General features: G+C 38.7%; 1 protein-coding gene across 3 annotated transcripts in view; it reads left to right on the top strand.

Moving 5' to 3' along the window:
* fam135b (family with sequence similarity 135 member B) overlaps positions 1-17,139 on the top strand; it is a 64,204-nt gene that overhangs the window by 28,041 nt on the left and 19,024 nt on the right. Inside the window, exons 1-7 of one of the 3 annotated variants that reach the window (XM_025008621.2) lie at positions 1,238-1,446; positions 3,440-3,510; positions 4,991-5,164; positions 6,657-6,783; positions 14,015-14,174; positions 14,394-14,443; positions 15,963-16,118. In XM_025008621.2, coding sequence (XP_024864389.1) covers positions 1,375-1,446; positions 3,440-3,510; positions 4,991-5,164; positions 6,657-6,783; positions 14,015-14,174; positions 14,394-14,443; positions 15,963-16,118 — 810 coding nt within the window. In that variant the 5' untranslated portion in view covers positions 1,238-1,374. Of the gene's footprint in view, positions 1-1,237; positions 1,447-3,439; positions 3,511-4,990; positions 5,165-6,656; positions 6,784-14,014; positions 14,175-14,393; positions 14,444-15,962; positions 16,119-17,139 lie in introns of those variants that run through there. The other 2 variants (XM_025008620.2, XM_017428352.3) reach the window with 2 other exon arrangements.

Here is a 17,139-nt window from a genome sequence, read left to right as displayed (position 1 = left end):
TGACTCCCACTGACAGTCGTAAACTAACAGCTTCACAGAACACCACAAATCAGTCTGTGCTGAGACTGCAACTCACTCTGAGTCCTGCTGAGGACCCAGAGTCCTGCCCAACATGAGAAACTATTTTTATCAGGAATTCAAGCCTATATTTCTCTCCTTATGATGTATTTTAATATCAGCCTTTTGAAGTGAGCAAGGCTTTGTCACTCTAATGAAAACTGAGATGATTTGAAGCAGTAGATTTAAAAGGTGATAAATTGAGTTTGTCTGCAGTTGAGTAAAAATTACACAAGATAAAGTTCATCTGCCTTTCTAATGAATGCTGCTCTAACCATTACAGACACACAACCATTATGAAGATCTTTGAGTTCAATGACCTCCTGTTTAGAACTGATCTGCTTTAAAAGACAATGTGGAAATTACCTGCACACTGACTGCCCATATTTAGCTCTAATGATCAGGTGTGTAAACCTGAAAAAATTTATCATGATCATTAAATCTGTGTCAACCTGACCTGGTGTTGCTGGAGACCACACACCATATGCTAGAGTATCAGATATTATCAGATACGCAATGAGGAGATGTGATGTCTTTTTTTTACATCTATTCTCTCAAAACATCATAGAATTGTGGGGCAAATGCTAAAAAAAAACAATTCTGCCAGAAGGAGAGACAGAAAAACAAACCAGTCTTGTTAGTGGTGACTTCACTATACAATAAAAAAAAAAGTTTGATTGTTGTCTTTTTGTCCAATCTGAAACTTAAACAGTGTACTACAGGTCATATGTCAAACAAAAACAACAGCAAAAGAAGCTAAATTAATAAAATAAAAAATAAACTTCAGAAAGTTATGTCTTAAGGAATTATTCCTTAAAAGCAATATTGAATCAAATAAAATCCAAGGAGTTTTTGCTTTAATTAATTTGACTTGATGCAAAAAAAACACACACAACTGAATAATATATCCCAATGTGAATGTACAAAATATTTAAAATGTGAAACACTCAAACTAAGGGTGTATTCACACCAGGAAAGTCCTTTGGTCCGCTTGTTTGGTCCGGACCAAAAGTGGACTTTATTTTTTTCGTTTAGTGCAGTTTGCATTCACATTGTGCTTTTTTGTAAGCGGACTGTAATTTATAAGCAAAGCCACGTGGGTGACGGTCATTGCTCCCATTGGACAGAAAGACGGGGGCAGCGGTTGGAGCACAGAGCACAGACCCGGAAATAAAGATGGAAGTCCTGCGTGCTTTATTTGTTATGTGCACATTCGTTCTGTTGGTACAATTACAGTACCATTTTGAAATTTAAGAGCAGCTCATTCAACGTCGGTTTATTGACGTTTTACTTCTAATTTTGGAACAGCGCCGGCAAATGCGTGCCGCAACTCGAAGAAGACGAGATGCTCTGTGCACTCTGACACACAACATACTAGCAGCAGCATTGGTAAACAGAATGCTTTACGTAGTTGGTTCCGTTCAAGTCCAGTCTGTATTCACACCAGAAGCGAACCGCACCAGAGTTCGTTTGGAAGCAGACCGAGACCAACTCAAAAAGCAGGTCTCGGTCTGGTTGTTTGATCCGCACCGGAGTTCGCATGGCTGTATTCACACCTGCACAAAAAGTCCGGACCAACGCTGGAAACGAACTCTGCTTCGATTAAAGCGGACCAAATGTGTCAGGTCTGAATACGACCTAAGCTTCTCAGGGGGCAAAGTGCTAGTGTGGGAAAATCATGCTTGATATCAGGGATATTGAATAATAATAAAAAAAAGACTTGATAAGAGATATTTCAAAGCACAGATTACTTTACTCAACTGCTTGCCATACATGGACCTATTGCTTCCTTCACTGCAGCTGTTTGTGATTACTGGGATCTCAGCTCTTTTTCCACACAGCTGATTTTAAAGCTTCTCTGTGTTATTCTGAACCAACCATGCTTTGTTTAATCTGAAGTGCTTTAATTTGTATTGTTCCTGCTTCTTTCCTGTTGTGGCTGTTAGCAAAATTCAGTTCAATACAACATGTGCACGCTCTGGAAGTGGGAATTACCTGTAACCGACGTGCTCATTGTGTACTTAAGTGTACCAGTACCAAACATGTGTAGCAAACTGTCACAGTACAAATACATGTACCATTACACCCCTGCTTCTACCAGTGTCACATGTGACTTCTAATTTCAGACTATTTCATTAAATGTAGACATTTGTGTTGACCTTTGGAGACACTGGAGCTTTTAACTGGAAGACCTCCCTGAGGCCTTCTCCTCATTAACCTTCCAGAGGTTGTCTGCTGCTCACAGCTCTAGATAGCACAGACATAAATAGCCTCTTATTTCCCCCGTGTTCACCCAAATGTATGCCCAATCAATCTGAACATCAACATTCAACAAAACTGCTAAGACTTGTACTTTCACAGGGTATGTCTGTACAACTTGTATCATAGGAAAGAAAAAAGAGCAACTGTATTAAAGCTTACATTAAAATTTGCCTCATTTCAACTCCATCTTCAGTCAGCTCTGATTAATAGCTGCTCATAGCTTTTGTTTTTCAGCTTTATCATCCAAATCCATGGCTTTTTGTTCCAATACACTTTGTGCATGAATTGTGTTTAGTTTAGTCAACATCACATGAAAAAAGGATAATAATAAAAAAAAAATTATGACAGGTTCTTCCCTGCAGATTCTAAAAAGTCAGTTCCTGGTCAGATAAATGTGAAGATGCTGTTAGAGCTGAATCTATCACAGCCATAATAAGTGGCCTGAACAAGCATAAAATGCTGATATCTCATTACTGCTAAATTGTAAATGTGGCTGGATTAAGTTTGATATCCTTTAAGGAAAATAATCCAAAAAGGTGCACAGATGTTTGTATCGAATGTTTCCCCATCTTACTAGCTAAAAGTATCACATGTTGAAGTGTAACAATATAGTGATTCTAATGTTTACTCTGAGTTTTGTTTCATTGCAGACAGTTTGAATTCATATTTCAAGTTTTATGTCATCACTTAAATTTGTTCATTTACATGCAATCCTCCATTTCAGGCCCATCCACGAGTTCAGAGGTCATTTAAAACTCATAACGAGCTAGAAACAGATGCAATGATGGTATTCAAAACAAATGTTGTCAATAGTCAGTGGAAAACATAAAGCAGTGCAATAACTTTAGCCACAAAAGGCTGAATCCTTGAGGACAAGCTTTAGGTTAATGTGAGAACATTCTGCATGCTGAGATGAAATGATGGACGATAACAGAAATTATGTTTACATATTTCTTTGCTTTTCTGTAAAACTTTCACACAACAAACCAAAACTAATATTTGTGGTGGTTATGAATCATTTTGAACAAGTAACTTCAACAACTAAGCCCACTTTCTGGCCTTTTTTTGTGTTGTTCCTTCTCATGATATATTTTTATTGTGCATGAAAACCTCCTTGCAGGTGGAGGAAGCTCTGAGTGAGGTGGACTTCCATCTGAAGTTGGATCTTCACTTTACCGACAATGAGCAGCAGTAGGTTTTTCAACTGATCTTAACATTCTCTGTGTGTGTGTTTGTATGCTTTGTACAAAGATAAACAAAAAAAAGTGCTAAAGCAAGAGTTAGACTGCAGCTTTTTTTTGTAATAAATCACAAATAATTGTCAGTGAAATGTATCACTTTTATTGTACAAGCTGGAACGAGAATTTTATACACTTTCTATCTGTATATGCAATATTATCTGACACTCATCTTTGGAACAGAGACTGAATTTTACTTTTACTGGCATACCTGTCCCTTTTTTTGTGAAGGCAGCAGTGCAAGAGATTACTCCTCTTTGGTTTCTTCTCCTGAGAAGCAATTACCTCCAGGTCTAAAAAGGCAATACATATTTCACACTAAATATGTGTCTTTGAGAATCAGAGGCTTACCCTCTCCTGGTACCAATTTTGTACCATCATAATTGGTACATTTGAAATGTAACATTTCTGTACCTGTGAAGAACAGTGAATGGGCCTGCACACAAAAAAGAGCTCCAATTGAATAATTTTTATAAATAAGTACTGCTTTGGGCCACTGCCCTTCCTCAAGCTAACAAACTCTGACTACAGAGTCGCCATCTTTAAACACCCACGGGTCTTTGTAATCAGTTTGTTAGTCTGAGAAATGGGAGTGGCCCGAAACATCAGTTATAAATTTGTTTTAATGGAAGCTCTATTTGGTGTGCAGTTCCACTCGTTGTTTTTCATTAATACTAGTTTATTTTTTTAATTTTTTTTTTATCTAGCACTAATTCCAGTAGATTATGGAGGGGCATATTTTCGTCTTTGATTACATATTTGTGCGTGAACATAAAAGCACATTCATTGTACACTGGGGTTCACCTTGCTAGGGTACAGCTGGATCAGCAAAACCAATATACCTTTTTAAGCATATTCCTGCACCTTGAGTTTTTTTACTTTGCAGTTAAAATATGAGTGGGTTTTCCTTCTAAATGCTGCATAAAAGCTTATCTGAATGTTGTCAAGCTGCACCAGCACAGAGAGACGCTGTTTCAATGGCAGCTCAGTTTGAGGTGAACATCTCAAACTGAATATTAGAAGAATGAACAAAATCTTAAATTACACCAACAAAAGAAATGCTGTTTGTGAATTGTTGGTGTGTTTAGGCCTGTGTGTTTTCACATGTTTTTTTTTTATTTTAGCACAATGACAGGGTAGTATTTTTGTGTAATACTTAGCAATTTTACCAAGCCAAGAGATTTTTTTCTTTTTTCGCCCCTGGTGTTATGTATGTGCTTGTTTTTTATTTTGTTCTGCTCACTGCTGAATCAGTTTAGTTAAACTCAAAGTTCCAAGATTGTGAATAATTATACATTTGTTTTTGTTTTTAACATGTTCAAAATCAACTTAATTTAATTTCATTTTAAAGAATTAAATACCAAATCGTGCTAGTTTCCACTGCGAGTGCTATATCTTTGTGTGTTATTGTATTTATATTTTCTTCTACTTAGATTGGCAGACATCGCGACTGTTCCCCTCATCAGCAGTCGGACCCTCAGCCTTCACTTCCACCCTCGAACAGGCCTCCATCACCACGTCCCAGTAATGTTCGACTACTTCCACCTGTCTGTCATCTCTGTCTCCTTACACGCCTCACTGGTTGCCTTACATCAGCCACTCATCAGGTAGAATTACTTCTTTCACTAGCCTGTTATATTAAACTAGTTTAATTTCCATTTTATTTATACACATCATTGGTTCTCAAACATTTTATGCCACACCCAATTTTGGAGGCAGAAAAGTTTTCAGCACCCCCTCTAACAGAAAGATTTGTCTGAGTTACAATATGGTCTAAACAGTAGTTCCACATGCAAGTTTTTTTAGGGCTAAAAAAAAACAACTAGAGAATTTGCATTTTCTGTAAAAATGCAGTGTGAATGTTGAGTACAGAATGACTTGACTGAAATTTGTTGAAGAAACAGATTACGAGTTGTTACAGTGTTCTTGTTAAAAGGCTAAACATAGGCTAAAATTGGCAGAATACAAGCTAGAAGCTAAAAGCAGCAGAACAGTAGCTAAAAGCAGTGAAAAAGTTGCTATAAGCTTAAAGTTGCAAAACAATAGATAAAAGCTAAGGCAGCAGAAAATTTGCTAAAATTAGCAAAACATATGTCAAAGCTAAAATTAGTTAAACAGTAACTAAAATTATCTAAATGAATGCTAACGCTAAAAGTAGCACAATTGTAGCTAAAAGCTGCAGAACAGCAGCTTGAAGGAAAAATTAGCAGAATAGTAGCTAACTGCTAAAAGTAGCAAATTGGGATCTTTAGCTTAAAGCTAAAGACATCTGAAATTTAGCAAAAAACTAAAAGTAATACAAAAAGACAAAAAAGAGCAAATATGGTGAAACAGATTTCAAAGAGAAGAATGTTTTTGAAGGAATTTAAGAGATTTTTATTTTAAATTAGGTTAAATATTTCGTAAAAGGTGCAAAAACCAAAAGTCACAACACACATCGCCTGAATGATCTGAATGTTTTGAAATCTGAATAGTTGAAATCGCGCAGTGTGTAAAAGTAGTTTGACTGTAAAAATAAACAAACAAACAGGAAGAAACTAAAACCAGGAAAACAACAGTGTGAATGCTGACTCAGCATTGACACAATTAATACCTATCACACACACCCAACTCACAACATGGCATTGTGCCCCCTATAAGGTTGCGCCCCACAGTTTGAGAACCACTGCTTTACACAGACATTTGCTCCACGATTAAAAAGCTTACATCTTAAATGCAACTGCTGCCAATTTTATCTGTGTGTGTGGAGTGTGTGGGGGAGGTTTGGTCGGCTAGAGAAAGCCTACTTGTGATTGGCGTACTTTTCCACAGGTCTATCCATATAAAGAGATGAAAACTGAAGAATTAAAAACTCCCACAAATCTTTCTGCCTCCTTGTTATAGCACTATTTCTCTAGATGCTTGAAAGGCTCGTTTCCAAACAGTTATATTATGTATTCAAATGTCAATATCATAAACTCAGTATCCACTCGTGCATTGCTTAGATTAGTCCAGCACTTGATTGATTGGAACATTAGCTGCTCTGATCTCTCAGCTTATCTGCCTTCCTTCACAAACACCTGCAGTCAGTGTTTCTGCACGTGACCCTGTTCTCTGCAGCTTTGCACGTACAGGAAAGGCCTCCTGGCTGGGGAAGGGCTCACCGGAGAGTGCCGGCAACCCATCTGCTGTGTCTGTAGAGAACCTCATGTTTGGAGCTGGCTACTGCAAGCCTGTCATCTCTGAGGTATGTTAACCTTTAACAGAGAAGTCAAAGCCCATTTTGTCTCACTAAACAAAACAGTTGTTCATTGTCTGCTGGGTATTCTTTTTTTAAGCAATAAGCTAAATGCCAGGTGATAGCATAAATCTGAGATGTTTGACATGTTGGCATTAAGTGACATTAGAATAGCCCTGATATGGATTACAGATTTGAGTGCCTTCTATCATTTTTGTGGGCTCTGTTGAGTCCTGGAGGCTTAAAAAGAAGGGATCAGTGATTACCATTGTGCAGCAGCACTGTGTATGTTCGGAATATCAACGTAAGCTACATGTCCGGGCATGAAGGGTCCAGGCTGAGTATTTGGAACTGATAAGACCTCTCACTGCAAATGAGTCATCTCTCATTCTTATTGACAGTGTTCCTGAGATGTACCAGTACACGATGACAAAAACAATTATCTAGCTGCTGTTATATAATCATATTACTCATATTACTCATATCTATAGTATCTTATTTATTTTGGTACAGTTCAACCATGCAGCGAATACAGTGCACTAAAAAGTCACAAAAAACATCCATCCATTTTCTGCCAGTTATCTAAGACCGGGTTCCAGCCAGTCTTTCCAAATCCTCAAGAAAGCAGCTACTGAAAAGTCAATAGAAGTAACTAAATGCATCTCCAAATTGCATAATTAGTCAGAGAGGAATGACATTATGGGAGAGACAAAAAGTGAGTAAAAAAACCCTTTAATATGTTTACAACTACAAATTAAGTTACTTTAGTTGATGATTTTTTTCATATCAGATTTCTAACCCTCCTCCTTTATCTGGTCTTGGGACCCAGATAAACGTGACACTCATTTATTTTAGTGCAGGGATTTTTACATTCTGACTCTGACTATAAGCCAGGGTGAGATAAGTCAGCAGTGGCTTCACACGTTTGCAATTCATCCTCAGTCTGGAGGTGGTGGGGTGAACATCTCCTGCTCTGACTGTAGCTGGAAGGGACTGCTGTGGGAGGACTAGTCCACCTGTATGTTCTTTGGGACAGAAGAGGGGTCTGTGGCAGCAAGCACTGGTTGTTGAGAAGCCTGAGAACAATATGTGCTTTTACATTAGTGTCTCCAAAAGTGTCCAATAACACCGGAAATAGTCACTTGATCTGTTTCGAGTCGTTTTTTTTAATACGAGTTACTAAAGGGGTCTGAATGGTCATTAAATATACTGACAAAGTTGCTAAGTTGACAACACTGATCCTTCCACCAAGTCATGGGTCTACCCTAACATCTCCTCCCACTGGGATGTCTGAAACACCCTCCTTTAAAAGGTGTTCAGAAAGGTATCCACACCAGGTTCTCAAAGCACCTCAGCTGGCTCTTTTTGATGCAGAGTAACAGTGACTCTACTCTAACCTCCCCCTGAATAGTCGAGCTCCTCACTCTAGTTCTAAGGGTGAGTCCAGCTTAGGAACATGATCATAAGGTGCTGAAACTCCTCTAGCTCAGCCCAAACTTGGAGGTAGCGAGAACTCAATAAGGTGGTGTTCCCCTCTGAAAATCTCTACCTTTCGGTCATGACCCAGCAAAAGGCAGAAGGGTTTGAGTGTCCTAATGACACCAGAAGCTATACTGTCTGGGACAATTTGTCACTAATAAGGTCCCTTGAGGTTCCAGAAAAAGAGTGATTCAATAATACTTATTGGTAGAAGACCAATGGACTAAGATACTTCACCTGGACTAGATACCAAGGCTTTACCCTAGAGTCAGATTTGGCTGAGAAGCTTGTTGGTGGCCAGGTTTTTACCCATAAGCACCGGCTATGTACAGCCCAAACAAGCTACATGGGGACCACATTTCTGTGGACCTACCACCTGCAGGAGGCTCCATAAGTGACAAAAGCATTGTGGATTGCGCAACAATTTGAAAGTTTGATAGCGGTCGCTAACACTGCCTTGAAAACAAACAAACTGTATCAGCAAAACTTTCTCTCTGTTTAGCTGAGAATATGTATGTCATGCTAACTGGAGTTAGCTGTCTTGTGTTTGAGGGCAGCTGTGGCTCAGTAGTTAGAGCATTTTTCCTCCAATAAGACAGTTGGAGGTTCCGTGGGCAAGACACTAAACCTCTCATTGTCTCCAATGTGTGTCTCATCAGTGTATGAATGTGATCCAAAGCACTGATTTGATTCTATAGAATGATTTATTCAGACTAGCTTTGAGGAGATGTAGTAGAGTGCTGTATGAATGTGTGTGGGGATGGGGAAATGTAGCCACAGATTGTGTTTAAAGTGCTTTGAATGGCCTGGTTGGCTAGAAATATCTTATATAAGTACAGTCCATTTACCATTTGACTTTCGCTCAGTGCTCACCTGTCTCTATATTATGTTAGTCAGCAGTGGCATTAGCTGTTTTGCTATATTTTGTGTCAAAAAATAACTGATGAAAACATCTCATATAGCTAACAGGTACTTTAAAAGGATAGTCTGGTATTTTTGAATAAAGTTTGTCAAATAGTTATGAATAGTTCGTATCTTATCAGCTGTCAGTCAGAATACAGAGAAAAGGCTTGGCTTGCATAACGAACGCTTGTTTTACATTATTTTTCAGGTTTATAAAACAGGTATTTCTCAAAAACAACATATCAGTGTGAAAGACGGCATGACACTGTTTGTTTAGTTTGTCGCTGCTGTCTTGACCGAACAAAATCTGTGTTACTAAGCAAGTGTATGTGTTTTTCACACCAGTATTTTTGAGAAGTTGTTTTCTAAACCTGAAAAAGGATTTTACAAAATTGCCTCTTGTTTGTTTAGCCATTAGCCTAGCGTCTGCCCTTTTCTTCATACTCTGCGCTGATGAGGTACTACTGATAGCTGGTTGATAGAACATCACTTCAAGAAATGACCAGACTATCCCTTTAAGATACCAGTTCTACAAACAGTACCCAACCAAAAAATTCAAACCAGAATTTTCATTCAATAATTTTTGCCACATATGTATGTATGTTCAGGTAAGGTTTATTTGTAATTTTTGTCGCCATATTGAGGTGATGTTTAATCCACATTTATTTAAATATTTACTGGTAAAAGTTGGAATTGGTATCCTCCAAGTTGTATGCAACAATTACTATATGTCAGTGATCACCGCAGCATTTAGTGTAGATCAGAACACTGGAGGGGAATAAAAGTTGGTGAAGTTGTTATTAGTTGTAATTTTTAGTTTTGATTGGTTCTACATTACGTTTAAAAAGACAGACAATATGACTAATATATTTCTGCTTGACTGTGTGTTGTAGTTCAGATATGTTTTTTTTGTGTAGTTTAACATATTTTGTTGTGTTATAAAGCTCCAGGTTTCACGTTTTACTCCTTGTTTTAACATCCATCTCCTGGGTTCCTGTGGACGTCACGGTCCGCACTGTAAATCCTAATGAGCTCCACATATCCCCCTCCACTCCACCTCATGTTTTTTTTTTTACTCCCACCTCTCGCTGAGCACTTTAATAAGCTCTGTGTTTAGCTCGAACAGGGGGCTGCTCGTTTGATCAGGGTAACGAGTTCTGCTCACAAATGCCACGTACCACACAGCTGCAAGTGAAACGTGCTCACAACGCCCGCTCCTCTTTCACCTTTATTTATTTAAAAAAAAAAAATTCCCTGCAGCTAACCTTTAGTTTTATCACTTTCCCCTTTAACACTGCACCTTTTCCTCTGAATCGTCAAATGTGTTTCTAATGAAGGAAAGAAATTGGTGTCAGAAGAGGCAGTTAAATTTGCTGTTTTTAGTGAATTTAAAACCCAAATTCATCAAAAAATAAAGGCCTAGCATTCCTAGGAATGAATATTGCCTGCTCCCTTTATGCCAGAGCTTTAAACTAAGACCTTTTTAGTCTAAGATCAGCAAAACTTGAACTGTCATTCTCTGAGTATATGGTATGAATACCTGTCGGCTACTACCACATCAAATGTTTGCTGAATATCCTTAAAATTAACGAGTTATAGCCTTTATTGTGTTATTAAAGTTAGTTGTTTGTGGCAGCCATCTTAAATCTGCTGACTCCAAAGGTTTGTAGATGTACATCTACTGATTACTACTGATTACCAGACAAGTTGTCAGAAACAACAGCAGCAGTGATTGGTTTCTGGACTGATAGCAAGTAATGTGAGTGGGGAGGGCTGCAGAACTTCTCAAACATCAACTGAGAGAGACACTATATTTTACAGATAATTACTGGTTCGTACAGAAAATAAGTTATTTTTCTTTGTGTCTCACTCCTAACCTGATCCCAGTAAGTCTCTATCAAGCCATCGAGAATTCTGAAAGTAAGCATACAGATGTTCCTTCCTGGTTCTGGTATACGCACAGCTGGAATTACAGAGCACACATGTATGATGATAGGGCCAGCGACTCTAGGCGCTCGGGGCAAATTACAGTACATCCTCCGAAAGTCAGTCAGCCATCACGTGCCTCCAGAGTGGAGAGCTGCTGTCCAAACATCCCAACCAGCAGAAGAACTCCTCAGACAGCTGCTTTGGATCAGGATCCAGTGGACGGGCACAGATACTAGAACCTCTTAGATTTGGTTTGTTCAATGGGCTGAGATCTTTAACTCTTGAAAAAGAACAGTAGAAGCAGCATTTATGGCATCGAGTCTGTTGTGATGTGAAGCTTTGACGGTGAAACGTTTCAAACCTTTTCTGCTGTTGTTAGATCGCCATCTGCTGGATGGTCTATATTACAGCACTTGTTTAAAAAGCCCAATGGAGAACTGGGAAGATAAATTAAATGTTTTTGTCCTTGTTATGTCACTTTTTCCCAACTGAATCAAACTGTCACTGTTAACTGCTGATCTCCATTATTGATTTTAAATGTTTTAACTGATCAAACATGATCAGCAGTGTTTCCCCCCAGGCTCAAAGTGAGAAAATCAGTTTTAAAAAATTCTTCACTTGTTTGAGACACTTTGTCTCCAGATTGCTCATATGGAGTGAGCTTCTTTTTTTTTTTAATGAAGCACAATCAAACAGAACCTCAACTTAGAACAATGACAACAATCTGCTCCATCAGTCTCTCATTAATTGGATAAAATGTGAGCAAATGTGGTCAGTTTGTCCTACAGCAGTCTAAGCCTACAGCAGCAGAACTAAGGGATCAAAAAGGAAAGAAAACATAGACAGGGTGACAGCCTCACAGACAGAAACTGTAAGTTGGTTCCCCTCCCCTCCCCTCCCCTCCCCTCCCCCTCCTTTCCTCCTTCACTATCTTGGTACCTTTTAGCTTAGACGTTTATGTTAGCTTATTTATCATGTAGGCCTCTTAGATTATCTAGCTTATACTTCAGAACCTCTGGTTTAATTATCTTAGCATATTTCACGTTGGCCTTCTTAGACTATCAAGCTTTTGCATTCACCCCCGGCCCCCTCCCCCTCCTTCCCTCCTTCATTATCTTGGTACCTTTTAGTTTAGAAGTTTCTCACTCCAACCCCCCCTCTCTCTACCTTAGTTAGTAATCATTACGTCTGCCATTTAGAAAGCTCGGTATCGTTAGTTTAGCATTCTCATGTTTTAGCTTATTTACCCTCCCTGTACATTTAGTTTAATTTTTTCATTATCTTAGTCAGTAATTATTACTTCGGCTGTATAGCGGTCCTGGGGTACTTTTAGATAGTTTGGTAACGTTAATTTTAGCATTGTCATGTTTTAGCTTATTTAGCCTTCCTGTACACTTAGCTTAGTTACTGTACAATTAGTTATCATTTTATATATAATTGGCTGTTAGCGGGCCTTCTTTTGGTACCTCTTAGTTTATTATTATTCTTGTCATTATCATATTCATATTGGCTGTTAGCGGGCCTTTTTTTTTTGGTACCTCTTAGCATCGATGTTTTTAGTTCTATCAATTCAATTAACTTAGCATTTTTATGTTGGCTGTTTTAGCGGGCCTTGGCACTGTTAGCTAGATTCTTCGTGCCTTGGTTTAGTAATATCATGTTTTAGTAGTTTAGTTATCCTGTACCTTAGTTAGCATTGTCATGTTTTAGCTTAGTTATCTTGTACCTTGTACCTTAATTGGCATTATCATGTTCTGTAACTTTGTATTGTTGTTTAGCTTAGTTTTCTCTCTTGTATTTTGTCTGTAACTTTGTAATTTTGTTCCTGTGTTGTAAAGCCCTTTGAGTCGCCTTGTGCTGAAAAGTGCTATATAAATAAATGAACCTTACCTTACCTCACCTTACAAGACAGGAGCCTGATAACTGAACGCTCTGCCTCCTGTTCTACTTTTAGAAACTTTAGGAACCACAAGAAAACCTGCAGCCTGAGAGCAAAGTGCTCTGTTCGGAAAATATGAAAGAATAAGATCTTTAATATAAGATGGAGCTTGGTAGTTGAGAGCTTTGTTTGTTAGAAGTAAGACTGGCAGCAGCTTCTTGGATCAACTGAAGAGTTTTTAAAGCGTTTTTTGGACACCCAAAGAATAAAGAATTACAATAGTCCAGCCTAGAAGTGATAAATGCATGTAGCAGTTTTTTGCTTCATTTCAGGACACGATGTTTCTTGTTTAAGTGATATTGTTCAGGTATAATAAGGCAATCCTGGGAACCTTTTTAATGTGAGGATTAAAAGATATTTTTAGTTGTTTTTTTTTACTCTGTACTGTAATTCACACCACATGATTTCATCTGTCTCTGTCATTTTTGTTCTGAAGCAGCTTTTTCTCCTTTTTATCTCTGAATGAATCCACATTGACACATGAGTAAACATTGTTTCTCACCATTTCAAGAAGTGTACCATCAGCCAGTTTATATGTCAGATGTCCTTCTCATATATGAACCACTGATCTACAGTGTCACTGTGTACTGCGTGCTATGTCTGCATCCTCAAACAAGCTGTGACAAACAAGCTGGTTCCTGTTTCAAAAACTTGGAACCTTTTAAAGCCAATAAAGAGGAATCTCTGTGGAAATGTGCCACACAGTCGCATTGATCTGCCTTGCAGCAAACAGCCCATTCTTTTTAGGGACCATTTGTTTCTAACATCCTGCATGTCATTAGAGTACATGGAGGAAACAGCTCTTCTTCCAACAAGTGCAACAAATTCTCGCAGCCGCTGTAGAGGAGGCCGTAAGGTTCACGTTTGTAGACACAACCATCATTAACACAGTCATTTTTTCTGTGTGTGTATGTGTGCGTGGCTGACCACTGATTGTGCAACAGCTGATGTTTCCTGTGTTCCCTTCTTTTTTAATATATATACATGCAGGGTAGTTTTTATGTGCCCAGTGAAAACTGCCTGCAGAGAGCTCATACGTGGCACCGGCGCCTCTGTCGCCTCCTGCTGGTGGCACACAAAGGCCTGCACACCTACTGCAGCACTCTGATGAAGGAAATCCCACAACTCCAACTGGATCCACTAGAACCAGGTCCGTACAGAACCATCTGTTTTAAATTAGGTCCTTATTTTGGGACATTTTACTGAGTATGCATTCATGCTGTTGTTCTCCTGTTTGTAATTTTTTCAAACTACTTTGTGCTTTTTAATCATTCATATATCAAAATATGTCTGCAATGACTGTCTATTTTCTACTTTTATACATTTTTAAAATATTTGCCTTTAATAAAAAAACACTTTTGTTTAACAGATGTTCTGCCTGTTGAAGAAACTTTAAATCAGCTCTCCATAGAGTTACAGGTGGGTGGGTTAAAAAAAAACAGATAATTTTGGGTGCAGAAAAGTTTTCCCATTTGCTATGTACAGTAGGTCCATGGCTCTGCACTCAGGCTTCATTATTATCATCCAAAGGCAAAGGCAGAACAGTAATGTTTCTTCTCATGTCTGTTTGCTGGTCTGTTGTGTTAGCAAAATAGCTCATGAATCACTGAGCATATTTTAATGAAACCTTCAGAAAGTAATCAGATATTGCGTTACGTTACGTTACATTACATTATTACGTTTAGACCGTCTGTCCCCCAGCTGAAGGCGCTGTAAAGCCTGAAATCTCCGGCGGATAATAGCTATCCTACTCTGTGCAACAATTGGGGCATCCAGAGCATTTCTTCCACTGCGCCTCTCTTCCTGAAGTCTCAGGAGAATCCCCGTAAGTTTAAAAAACAGCAACAACACAGGGCCACCGTTGTCCATAGCTCTTCCGTTGTCTCCACAAATGGCGTCAAGTTTCGTTAGCGCCCCCCCCCCCCCCAAAAAAAAAAAAAAAAAAAAAAAATACAAGGTGGCATTCCTCTGCTACCGACCAAACTGGCCGTTGGAAACACGATGCAATTTTTTTTAGAGCCGAGCCAAGCCAGGCCAAGTAGAGCGAGGCTTCTTTAGTAGAGCCAGTGTAAAAGGGGCATAAGTGTCCCTGTGATGGACTTGCGACCTGTCTCTCTCAGAATTGAGATAGGCTCCAGCTCCCTTGTGGCACTGCATGGAAAAGCAGGAAAAGAAAATTGATAGATGGTGTGGGGTTTTAGCCGTTTTAGTCAACCTTTGTTAATCAGAAGTCCCTGACTTCTGGACCAGTCAGTACTGGTCCATGGATCATTTGGTACCAGGCAGCACAGTAATAATAAAAACATAAAAAGAGTTCTTAAAAATATTCATCTAAATATTTATATATATATTGGTCTGCAGGGTATTTTATTTTGAAAAATAACCACATTTGCTACAGTTTCCTTCCTGCGTTTGACTCAGTAACAGTTATTTTTCACTTACTAGCAAATCTGCAAGTTAACCCTAGCAAAAGTAAACAAAAACAAAGTTTGCTGGAGAACTAGTCTAGTCATTTCCCACTAGTTTGTGGGAAAATATTCTTTTGTGGAATTGGTCCGTGATCCAAAATAATGAAAATAAAAACAAACGGGGACCGCTGTTGTAAATAATTTTATTTGCAATCTGATGTGATGTTGTAAAAAGATGTATTAGCCCTCAGAGGATCTGCTAATTTGTATATACTACCACTCCAAAATTAGCTCAAGATTTGTAAAATTTACTGCTTTGTAGCCATTTTTGTGTAGGCTAATGTCGATTAGCTGTGGTGGCCGTCTTGGACTCAGATGACTCCGAAAGTTAATCAGTTGTAGAAGTACACCCAGTGATTACTTTCTGAGAGTTTTATTAAAATCCTTCCAGTGATTCATTGAATATTTTGTCAACATACAGACAGGGTTTAAGTTGGCTGAGATATAGCCATTTTACATGTGTGTCCCAGCTGCAGGAAAACCATGAGAAGGTGGCCGAGCAGATCAGCAAGGATGTGAACCAGCTCTGCGCTCAGCTGGCTGCTCTATGGAGCTGCTTCCTGGAGGCTGCTGTGCTCAACCCTCACATCTTGTCCCATCTGGCCCAAGAGCACCACACGCTCAGGGTATAACTCAGAACAACATCATGTCCAACCGGAACCATTTACTGCATGTTCTTGAAGGTTTTTTATTGCAGCTCAGGGCTAAAAAGACTAAATATAGTGGGAGGTTTTTTTACTCTCAGCACCTGCGCAAAAGTACCACAATACTTCCTAACAGCAGGAAGGGTTTCGTAACTCTTTGAGTTAGAGCTGCTTAAGGAAGCTCCTTAACGTGTGTTATGTCCGGGCTTTTTTTTTTTCTTTTTTAAAGGTTTTATAACTGAATAAAAATTGGCCAGAAGCACTTTCTGAGAACGGATGGGTAAAAATACCTTCCTTGACTGGACCAAGAAAATGTGACAAAGTCTTCACCGGAGCTGAATCCAGATTGTTACTATGTGAAAAAGTAGAGCTTTAAAAGTAAAACTGTAACATTCCTGTGCACAAAAAAGCGGCAGGAAAGTCTATAAAAATGTTTCATTGGGGCCTGCCATTAGAAAAGCATAGGAAGCAACTTCGTTTTTTTTCAAAATTAAAAATAGCTGTCACAGTTGATCCAAAAATGGCTGTACCTCAGTTGTTTTTGGACATTTTGAGCTAAAATTTGATGCCGGAACAGCTGTCAGTGATCTCCAGCTGTACCCAGTGCTAACAGTTTATTAACCTCTGTCTTTGAATTTCAAGATACTGAGCTACAATTTTGGTGTGGCAGTAGCTAAAAATAATCTCCAGTTGTACTCCTTGTGTTAACGGTTTCTTAAGGTCTTTGTCTAAAATTCAAAATGGTTGTCATACATTTTAGAGATATTAGGCTAAGATTTGGTCCGGTAAGAGTTGACAGTAACCTTCAGCCCTATTCCTAGTTCTGACAGATTGCTAAGCTCTTTATTTGGAATTTAAAACTTTTTTTTTTTTTTTTTTTTCTTTTAGATCATCACCTACTGTTTGGGTGGTAGTAGCTTAAAGTACCCTCTAACTATACCCTCTAAGCTCTTTTTCTTAGAACTCAAAATGGCCACCACACCTAATTCATACTAAAACTCAG

Source organism: Kryptolebias marmoratus, linkage group LG5 (genome assembly GCF_001649575.2).
Source record: "Kryptolebias marmoratus isolate JLee-2015 linkage group LG5, ASM164957v2, whole genome shotgun sequence".
Lineage (NCBI taxonomy): Eukaryota > Metazoa > Chordata > Actinopteri > Cyprinodontiformes > Rivulidae > Kryptolebias > Kryptolebias marmoratus.
The sequence above is the reverse complement of the archived record's forward strand: the minus strand, read 5'-3'. Positions and strand labels throughout refer to the sequence as shown.